Source organism: Fulmarus glacialis, unplaced genomic scaffold, assembly GCF_000690835.1.
Source record: "Fulmarus glacialis isolate BGI_N327 unplaced genomic scaffold, ASM69083v1 scaffold5972, whole genome shotgun sequence".
Taxonomy (NCBI): domain Eukaryota; kingdom Metazoa; phylum Chordata; class Aves; order Procellariiformes; family Procellariidae; genus Fulmarus; species Fulmarus glacialis.
Genome location: NW_009199724.1, coordinates 127370 through 138630, shown reverse-complemented (window position 1 = coordinate 138630; position 11261 = coordinate 127370). Strand labels below are relative to the sequence as shown.

General features: G+C 36.1%; 1 protein-coding gene across 1 annotated transcript in view; it reads left to right on the top strand.

Moving 5' to 3' along the window:
• Positions 1-870: 870 nt before the first annotated feature.
• Positions 871-11261, top strand: part of HELZ (helicase with zinc finger) — a 72605-nt gene continuing 62214 nt past the window's right edge. Inside the window, 6 exon segments of the mRNA XM_009573344.1 lie at positions 871-1100; positions 2900-2936; positions 6309-6433; positions 8926-8982; positions 9856-9904; positions 10336-10411. Coding sequence (XP_009571639.1) covers positions 891-1100; positions 2900-2936; positions 6309-6433; positions 8926-8982; positions 9856-9904; positions 10336-10411 — 554 coding nt within the window. The 5' untranslated portion in view covers positions 871-890.

Genomic DNA, 11261 nt, shown 5'->3' with positions numbered 1-11261 from the left:
ATTTTTGTGAAGTCAGCTTTAAAGTACAATGTCTCTAGGGATATGTATCATGTATTTAAATGTGTCAACGAAGGGAGAATGTAGACAGGGATTATAGAAATGCCTTGCTTTTCTACTGGTGGTTTAGATTGTGGATAACCATTTGTCTCAGTTTATCGGCAGATAATGTTGTCTGTCTTGTATACAGATTTTTTTTATCAAAACTGTTTCAATTGTTTTTCCCCTAAAAATACTTACTGTAAAATTATTTAAGACGTCCTGCACAAAGGTGTTGGTGTGGCAGGGGTATCTAGGCTTGCTCAGACAGAAATGGAAATAAACCAACTGAAGGAAGAGACAAGCGGTTTCCTGTTGACCTCCTGTTCTTTCTCATTCATCCTTGTCCATCCCCGTTGTGCTTCACCCAGCTGGAGAGAGCGGCTCCCTCCCCTGAGCGTAGGTGAGAAGTGCTTTGAAGAGAAAGGTGTCTTGGAGTAAATGGCTGCCGGCTCGGAGAAAGAGCAGTTGGTGGATGAGTTGTGTTACTTCCAAAGCAAAGATTGTGTTGCCAGTAAAGGCCCAAAAGCCTCTGTGTAGCAAAGTGCTTAAATCCATGCTGACTGTAAAATTTGAAACCACTACTTATATTCTTAAAATCAGTCATGGGCTTAATAACTTCTTGAATTAGAATCAAAACCGAGAGCTGGGAGTGATGGAGAAAAGACTGGGAAGAGGTTAGTTAGTGAGAAGGATTGGGATAGGAAATGCGAATGGCATAAAACGAAGGGGATGTGATACAACACCTTGAGATGGGAATGGAAGTTGGTTGGCAAGTTGTCACTGCCATTATACAGCTAACCAACATTTTATCATCCCCTCTGCCCCTGCTCTAGGATTTCTGTCCCTGAGTCATGGCAGACAGAAGACCAGAGAAGTCATGTGAACAAGCATGTGAATCTCTTAAGCAGCAGGATTATGAAGTGGCAGTGAAGCATTGCACAGAGGCTCTCCTTTCCCTCAGCCAGTACCCCCCAGCTCACCTCCCGGAGGCATGCCAGGCAGAAATCGACCGCATCAAAATCGAGACTCTTCTGTATAGAATTGCTTCCTTTTTACAACTTGTGAGTGTGACTCTTTAATAGTATCTAGTGAACTGGAAAGAGCAATCAAATATCTTACACTGTCAAGATTTAAATAAAATTCAGAGTTTTCCTGTGATTGGCGTGTTGGTTTGCCACAGAATCCCACTTGCCAAAGCATGTATGAGGCTTCTGTCTTGTAGCTTTCCCTGATCTGTTTATTTTTCAGGATTGGGACCTCTAAGTAGTTTGGGTCTGAATCACGGTTCTCTAAAAGAATGAAGAAAAATACTTTAAAAAAAAAAAATTTAAAAAAAAAATATTCCAGGAAGGCAAAATATCTGGTTTTAGAGTATTGTATTTTTACAGTTATGCTGAGTTACATACCAAATTACCTTATCTTTAAAGAGCATGAAATTGAGGTTGCAAATCTAAACACTCAAAAAACAAAGTTAAGAAATGCTGGAATTCAGGTAGCCGATTCATACCTAATTTAGCTCCATTTGCATAGGCCTAACATTAGTCTTTTAATACTTGATCACATACTAGTTTGCCATTGCTAGGCTAGAGCACGTCTGGCGAAAGATTTAACTTTTAGGCTCTGGCAGATTTTTAAATGGAGAAGTGAAAACTGGGGTCTTTGTAAAGGTTTGTAAATGCAAGGCAGGAGGCATAACCCTGAATTATAGGTGATCCCATTGCCAAATTTGTGTCCTTCCTTTAAAGCATCAGAGAGCTACACTTTCTTAAAGGAAAGGACATTACAGTGCTTAAGAATAAACCTACAACCTGCTTAATGAACCTACATTTTTCCTTACCTTTCTGTTTTGGAAATGTTATTACAGATTTACAGGGGCCTTGTCCACCCCAAATCTTCATGTATTGGGTATGAACCGTTTCATCCCAAGTAGAAAAAGTTTGGCCAAGTTGTAAGACCTTGCTGGGCAGCTTTAAGATAAATCTTGCCCATCTGATTAGGGAGCATTTTTAAGCATTCTTTAAATAGATAGCTGAATTGGACTATTCAGTGTGCAAAACAAGAATTGGGAAACTTTTTAAATTAAGATGTGACCTATCTTATGGCTCCTCAGGGGAAGAGATTCAGAAATAAGTAAGTTTTTTTTTTTTTTAATGTAAGTTGTGTTACTACAGACTTGACTTCTCAAAATTATTTACATAGGCCAATATGCAGATAGATGCTTAGCAGTATTTAATACATTTCTGACCTGGATGCCTTTGAAAATCCTGTGAGGCACTTATCTGGATGTTCACCATAGTGAAAATTATTGCAGTAAGTCTTCAGGGGCTTTGGAAAAATACTTGTAATCAAAACCTTCCTATTAAAGATTTGAAAGGGAGGAAAAAAAAAAGGGGGGGGGGGGAAATCTCCAAATTTTCCTTCTTGTTTTACTAAACAAAGTAATTTTTAAAATCACCACTGATGAGACGGAGTAAAATAAAATACATACCTTACAAATTTCAACAGCACCATAGTAGTGCAAGTTTAAAAAAAATTACAGTGGCTAGAAAAGAAAGTTAAGTTTTTGTATTTTTTTCCTAGGTGCTGTGAGCCACATACAAACATGTACATAAACATACCTTTGCCCATTCGTGTTCCTCTCCTAAAATGACCATTTGCTGAGAATTTGAGAAAAAGTCAGCATTCTAAGAATTAATTATATTATATTTGACATGTGACTGATGTTCTTTACGTGTTTCACCCTGGAAAAAAAGAGATAATGGATTCTTAGAAGTTGTAAGAAACTTGTAATTCAAGCATGTAGTTGTTTATGCTAACTGGAATAATGCTATTGTTAAACTTTTCATGTTTTACCTTTCAGAAAAAGTATGGGCAAGCAGATGAAGACTGTAGGCATGGTATGCTTATTTCTTTTTTTATTACATAGTGTTATAAATTGCAGTCAGTTGTCTGAATTTTTAAAACTGATGCCCGGATTTGTTAGTTTGCTAACAGTGGTTTTTTTTTTAGTTAAAATTATGTATCTGCTTTATAATACTTTTTCTACTTTTTTTTTTTTTTTTTTTAAAAGAGGGATCTCGCTACTTTGTAACTTTTGTTCAAGTACCAGAACTCAGATGCATGTCTTTGGCACAGCAGTGCTATTTGGCTAATAGATATTTCAGTATTCAAATGTAGGATGAATTGATAGTGTTAGGATTCTTGTGAAAATAAAGACAGCTGATTGTTCCGTCTTTCTTCCTAGGGACATGGTGGATATTTTGGTTTGTGTTTTGGGACTTGATTCAGAGAAAATCAAGAAGATGTACTTACATTTATTCCTATTTGTTAAAGCTTCCAAATGTGCATATGCCACATTGAAGTTGAGCCTTTAATGTTTCACTGCCTTGTTTGGTTGGTGTATTTTTAAAGGAATTAACCATCCTTGCTAATGTTCTGTTATTCATGTATAATGCAAGTGATTTGGTAAGCATTGGATCGGAGTTTATCAGTTAGATTTGGAAAGAAAAGGTGGGTAGATCCCACCTTTCAGTTTTTAGTTCCTTAACTACTCTTGAATTTTAAAGGAAATTTCCTCAAACCACAGTTTTGTTACACGGACTGTGTGATATACTATTCTGACATTCCTGTGCTAGCAATGATAATCTTGAAATCGTTCCTTTCTGGTTTTGTGTGGGGTTTTTTTTGTTGTTTGGTTGGTTTTTTTAAATGCATTTTTCTTCATAATGCATTTTTCTTCATACTTAAGTCATAGTCTGGGGAATTTGTGGGGCTCTGCAGCTTGCTTGCGGAGGTCCACAAAACATAACTAAGAGAAGTAGACTTGCTTTCTGTACGTGTAAAATTAAAGTTTAACAAATTTAAAAAGGCTGAACATCGCTTAATCAGTACCATTCTTAAAATAGCCTGGATCTTTTTTTAAAGCTGCTTCTTTTTAAAGTTGCTTCTTTTAACTGTTGATATATGCCAAGGGTGTAATATTCTGACTAACCTCACAGTTGTCTTTCATGATGGCAAATAAAAGTGAGAGAGAGACATATGGAAAGATGAATGATGGTTAAAGGAGGTAGAAGAGAGAATGCTGTTTAATGAATAGTATTCTCACTGATGAGATCTGATGGGTTTGTCATAGGGGTAGATGGGTGACATTCATCTGTGAAACCTTTTCTTGGCATATGTGTCAGATACCAGTATCTCAAAGGAACTGTCATGTTAACTGTGTTTCTTCTCTCACTGGACGGGCATAGAAGTGGGTGGAATAGGAGCACTGATCTCTTCTTTTTTTTTTTTTTTTTTTTAAATTAAGTAGAGAAAAAAACAGCTTTCGAATGTATATTAGTAACAAAGAGGTAGCACCCAGTCTAATGTTAATTTCCTTAATTCGTGCCAGCATGTTCTGCAAATATTTTTTCCAGATCTAAAACTGAGGACATTTTTCAACTTATTAATGCCATATTTATGTATGTATAAAAAATATTGTGTGTGTATATATATATATATATATATTTGTAAACACACACACCCTATTTTTATGAATATATGAATGAACTATTTGGTTGTGGTTCCCTATGATGTGCTGTTATTAATTGAAGCCCAGCATCTGACAGTTTAGAGTATCTGCATTTGTGATCCTGAAAGGTCTTAGTTTTAGTTTTATGTTTGAAATACCCTTGGGAAGAAACAACGTCAGTATGGACTACCTGATACTCACACTTCCTTGATACAATTTTTTTTGATAGACGGAGTTTTATTCAAGCTGCTGTTCTGTCTTTTTACAAGACTTGACATGTTGCATACCTATGACAGTGTTTTATTTTAACGTGAATGATAAGTGCATTTTAGAATAGCTAGAGGAATATATGTTCTTTATAGTATGCTGCTTGCACTGTTACAAGGAATGATGATAACTTACAATCTGTTAAATTATTCCACAAATCTTTAACAAAAGATACTGATTAACGTGTTGTAACTTCTTATGTGCAACTGTATGTGTTAGCTTGGTAATTCTATGCAGTTAATGATATGAAATATCATAATTGGACGTGTAATCTTTGAGGTTAAAATAGCAAACTGTCAGACATGTTAAAGCTATTTCTGGCACTACTTCTTCTGATTTGGGAAGTAAGCTCTATTTTCGGAAATGTGGTCAGTATCATCAGAGTGGTGAATTCAGACTAATCTTTGAGGCACTTTATAAACAGGATTTAGTTACCATTTCGTTTTGAAAAGATGTCTAGTTGTTTTTATGTGAATGTTTTTTGTGGGACTATTTTTTCTTCAGTCTTTCACGCAATTTCTGTTAATGATGTGAACGTCAGTTGAGTGAGGAGTTTTGATTTATTATTCTAAAATGTAATCCTGAAGTTGTGGTGAATGTAAAATTCCTGTTAGCACTAACAGGAGCTGTTTGCATCTGCGTGAGTAGCAGTATAAACACAGATGTTGACGTTGCCTGCAATAACAGTAATATATATTACAATTCTGTAATTTTAAACCTGTCCAGCCTTCTTTTCAACTCACATGCTTAGCTTACTAGCTTTTTAGTCACTCTGGCATTTCGTTTCTGGACAGGTAATATATATGATTTAAGTGTTATTCCTGCTTGTCTGAAGCACGTCTATATCGTGAACTAAATCCTTTCACTGTTGGAAGTGTCAATGAAAGTGTCTGTTTGGCTAGCTATCTGATCCAGTGCTAGAAAGCATTAGGAAAGTTTTCTGTTACATGGAGCCTGTAAATTTCTGGACTGAAACAATCGTTCCTATATCCTGCACTTTACAGTGTAAGTGAATAAAAGCCCTTTTAAAGTAGCAGGAATTGACCACGAGGAGGTTAGCTATATTTGGAAACGACAGGGCATGCTTTTTGTGAGCATGAATGGATCTTCCTGAGCATGTTTGTGTTACTGAGAGGTTGTTGGTTGCTATTTTTTTTTACCCTTTCTGTGAAGAGGAGGTCCTTTGTGTCTGTGTCAGATATTTGAATTTACCCTTCCCATATTTAATTTTTGACTATTTTAGCATGTAAACATTACAACCTTTTTTGAGCTCATGTACAGCATTTCTTAGATGGTGGGAGACAAGTTTCAAGTTAATATTAGACAAGAGCAAGTAATACTTCCTTTACATCCAAGGCTTGTCTTTCCAAGAAGCCATGGATTCAACCCAAGTTTCAGACTTTATTTTCATGTTAAAGGTGAAAGAAAACTGTATATAGCTTATTTAAATGTATACTGTGATGAAGCTAATAGTTGCTGATCTGTGTTGCAGTGCTGGGAGAGGGGCTGGCCAAGGGAGATGGATCTTTCCGTGCAGTGCTCTGCTGCATGCATCTTAAAGGGAAGCTGCAAATTGTGTCTAATGTTCTTTCCAAATCACTGATGGGTGAATCACTGGTAAGTGGGTTTGCCATCTACATAATTTAAAAAGCAGTTTTGTATTTCCTTTTTTTGAAATGTGTTTAATAACAAACTTCTGAACATATGTTTGACTGGCAGGTTGCAACAAAAATGATTTGTATGAAAAAACCAAAGATAAGTATATGGGCACACACATGTAATCAGGATATTTAGGTTGTTGCATTACCAGTGTTTGAGTTGTTACGATTTTGAAAAACTTTTTCATTGTTGGCTCTGAATCCTCAGGGAATGCAAAATAATTTGCATATTTGTGCGATTGACTAGAATAATGTAAATCTCAAACTTTTGATAACTTTTTTTAAATTGCACCTGACACCATTTTGTATGTACTTCAGGAAGTTTAGCCATTAAAGCAAAAAAACTATTGGTAGGACTTTTAAATAACTGGCCCATGATAAGTTGTAAGACAGCATAAAAAGCTTTTTGGGAAAAAAAGAAAGCTTTGCATTTCAAGATGATGATAAAGTTTGAGTTAGTTCAAAGCTTCTATTTTACCCTTGAACTGTCAAAACTTGTAAAGATGCTTTTAACCCCATCCATGTAAGTAACTGTTCTGACTCTTATGTGACTACTCATATGGGGAAAATTAGGGACGTATATAAGTCTCCAAAGGATAGCGTCCTTTTTATTTCTGTAATCTAGATTAAATAGCATGCAGTTCATCACCATGAACTGCTGGTGATGCTAAATCCAGAAATATGGTCATAGTACAAACAAGCAGCTCTGGTCAGACCATGAGTAATGTGTAAGTGACATCAGAAACTGTTGTAGGAGGGCATTACCTTGAAACCGGATCATGTCTCCTATATCTTGGTGCTTAACTTAATCAGTAGGTTGTTTTTGAGATGGAGTTCTGTTTGTCTGTCTCGTATATATCCTGCGTTGCCTCCCCCCACCCCCTTGGTTATTTTTACGTAAAGAAAAGGGGTTTTTCTTTTTTTAGCTGGTGTTTTCTAATGAAAAAATGCTTCATTGAAAAATTCCTGGTGAGGTCGAAGGAAACTTGCCTTCAGAAACTAGCCAAAAGCTCCTTATTGCAGGAAATGTAAAAAAGTGCCCTTGTTTTGAGCTATTGTTGTGCAAATAAAGGTAGCTTCGTATCTAATTCCAGAGTGTCATCCCAAAGAAGAATTTGAGAGGTTTTTTACAAGCTTTAGGTTGTTAGACACAGTTGTTTTCAGTAGGAATATTAAAACCAGCAACTGATTTACTGACTTCGGCCATTGTCTGAGAGAAGAAACGAAACAAAGTTTTGGAATGAATTTATTGAAGAGTTGGAATCCATCCAGTTTCCTCCCCAGTGACTTAAGAGAATGAGTCTTTCTAACTTTTTAATGCTCTAATATGTTTAAGCTCAACAGGTTCAATTTGCAGCGTTTCTGCTGAAGAAGTGAAAAAATAATTTTAAAAAAAGCCTAAGTGTGAGAATTGTTGAGTGTGTAAGTTTTCAGCAAAGATAGTAACTTCTGCTGCTCAGTAGCACTGTCAAAATGTGAAGTCTAACAAATGTAGTAGCATGTAATTAAATTTCTGCAAGAGATTATTGAAATAAAACCCACAGGTCTGAGTTCCTTTAATCAAAGTTTTGACTTACATAAGTGTGAAATTGTTACACTTAGCTATATAGTTCAGATAAATTCAATTTTGAAAGATTTTTACTCCAGATGTACTTGAATATGCAGTTATTTTTAGTTACATGGCTAATCTTTGCTTTTTAGAGAAAGCTCCAAAAATTACGTGGTTTTTCTACATCAGAGCAGCAGGAGTTACGAAACTGTAGAAATTAGTAATGTGTAAAGTAGGTCCTTAAGAAGAAATGAATCCATCACTGCAACAGCAGTGAAAGTTTATTATATTAATTCCTTTAGAGCCAAAGTGTTTCAGTAACCGTAGCATATGGTTCATATATAGTGCTTTTCATCAGTAGCTTACAAAATCTCTGAAGACAGTCAGTATCACTGTCCCCATTTTGCAGATGGGAAACTGAGGTATGGAGAGGTGAAGTGACCTGCCTAAGGTCACCCAGGAGGCCAGTAGCCAAGCTGAATATAGAGCATAGATCTCCTGAGTCCTTGTCCATTGGGCTATACTGCCTCCAGGACTATTGTGCATATGGAGGATAGCAATCAATAAGTATTGTAGCTATTAATATTGGTCTTGAGTGGCAGCTAAACTTCATAAGAAATTTTTTTTTTCCAAGTTGTTCTACATGTGCTGCTCTCCTGCATTGTCCTGTATTGGTACTTGCTGTAAGTCTAGCGCTGTTTTTGGCCAGTGTAAAATTCCCTCTTTTCACCATAATGTTTGCTCAGTGTTATGTAGTATGTCATTTAAAATTGTGCATTGTAAGTCAAACTCATTTTTCCTTCTCCTTGGTGGTGGTGCAGGGAGAAATGAACTTTGTTGCTGTGATTTAATGCATGTGAAGGTTTACGTGTTTGATGTATTAATATTCTTTCTCCCCCCAGAACGGGATGGTAACTAAAGATCTGACACGACTGAAAACACTTCTTGCTGAAACAGAGGTAATAATGAGCATATTATTGGGAAAATAATGAGCAGTACCTGAAACAGCTGAAAGGCTTGTTTTCATGTGTCGCAGGAGATCCAGGGTCACTATGAACATACTGGTTCAAACGTTGTTTCCACTGGTGTGTCGGTCTTTACCCACCTACCTATTCAGGAGCCTTTCGTCGTAATCTTGCATGATGTATGAGAAAATAGAGAAAGATGCTAATAGGTTGTTGACTGTCTTGAAGTAGCGAGTAGAAAGAATTCAAAGCATTTAGATCTGTATTATTTATTTATTAATTGTATTTTTCTCTGTTGGAAATGATTCTGAAGTAATAAACATGACTTAAGAAATTGGTTAACAAATATAAATGCCCTCTCAGTCACCTTCTTTTTGTATTAGAGGTTAATCTGTCACGTCTATTGATTGAATTGCCACTTTGTTTTTGGTTTGTGGTTTTGTGGGTTTTTTTTTTTTTTCCCTTCTTATGCTTTGTCTTTGATTTGGGCTTTATTTTTAATGTAGATTCAAAGCTGAAAGACATCTCAATACCGTTTACATTTTTGGCCTTTTAAAAACGTTACTGCAGTCCACATTAAAATGATCACAGGGTGGAATTTGGTCTTGTAAAAATCTCTAAAATTTTCTTCTAACAATGAGGGGACTCAGTGTTCCTGTTAGAATTCCTTTTATCAACTGCTGCAATCCAGTTGTTAGGTTAGTATGAAATTCGTGTTTGTGACTGGAAATGATTTCAGACTTCTGATTAATATTTTTGTATTGGTTGTTCTAAAACACATTATGACAGCAAAGAAGCTAAAGCAGTTCTTATTGAAGAAATTGTTTTGTGTTCCTTTATAACTGTGATTTTTTTATATCTTTATAGGCAGCTGGTAAAGTACCATCAGGGTATCATGTAGAAGATTTAGAAGGAGGTATGTAACTCAGTTCTGAAGCTACTTCATTTTGTAGTGAGAAGACTTGGATTCTACTGAATGGTCAGCACTGCATAATAGTCAAAAAGCAAAAAAGGAGCTTGACTATCATGATGAGCCCTGGGGATTGAGTTAGAATTATCTTATCAATTGACTGAATTTGGAGGCAGAAGTTTCTATTTATTAGTCAAAGTGCTGTATGAGAGCCTGCTCCATTCTGAAAATTGTTTGAAACTTGCCTTCACAGCCTTCGGACCTTTGTTCTAAATTAATTTGTTAGGGATTGAAAATTAATTTTTGGTGGATAATTTTGCTTTTGTAAAAATACACTTTGGGTTGATGTTTAGAGATACGGTTCCCTGGACAGTTACGATCCGACTCCGAAATACTTGGCAATTAGAAGAGTAACCTAAGTTCTGACTACTCTGCAGGGTCCCGGGATGGCTGGCAGTTCCGCCCTCCACCCAGGGGAGTCACAAGCAGTGAAGAATATACGCTATGTAAAAGGTAAAGTCATTGCTTTATATCAACATTCTCCAAGGGATCGTAACGTTTCCTCTTTTATTTAGCTGCTGACAGAATGATTAAGAGGTCAGGAAAATGAAGGTACCTGTTAGAACAGGAGTCGATTCGTTCACAGATTTTTGGAAGGGTCAGTTTATCCAGAAGCACCTCAGTTTGTAAAAAGGAATCACTATCTCCATTTTCATAAGAGAGTGGTTTGAGGACTATTTTTCTAGTGACAGGTCAGCATCCGTCTTTTTCCCCTACCTTTTCTAATTTTTATAATTTCAGAGATGTGAAAAGTTCCCACAGACAACAGTGTTAGCAGACTGAAGCACAGCAGATAGGGTGCATGCCTCCAGATAAATGGGCTTTGTTGATAGATGGTCTTTGTCTTCGGATAAGAAAAAAGTTTGTAGAATTTCCCTCTGGACCTCATTATTTCCACTTTGCATAAGCTCAAATACACAGAATATTACACCCTTGGCATATATCAACAGTTAAAAGAAGTAGCTTTAAAAAGAAGCTTGTGTTGGAGTTTCTCCTCCTTGTCTTTTTCAGTCTACTAGTCAATATTGCCTGTGGTTTGTGTTGTTAATCATCATTACTTATGTAAAACTGTATTAGTATATAAGGGGAGGAACTATCATTATGCACTTGATTCTGCCATATATATAACTGATGCAAAAAAATTAATTTAAAAAAATGAGCAGGAATCTGACCTGCTTTTTAAATTACATGACTGAATCGCTGCATTTGGGCTACTTTTGGCATGATTTTCTAGAGATGCTAAATCTTGGCAACTCTTGTTGACTTTTGTCATACCTGGTGCATATTCAGCAATTTTTAAAAA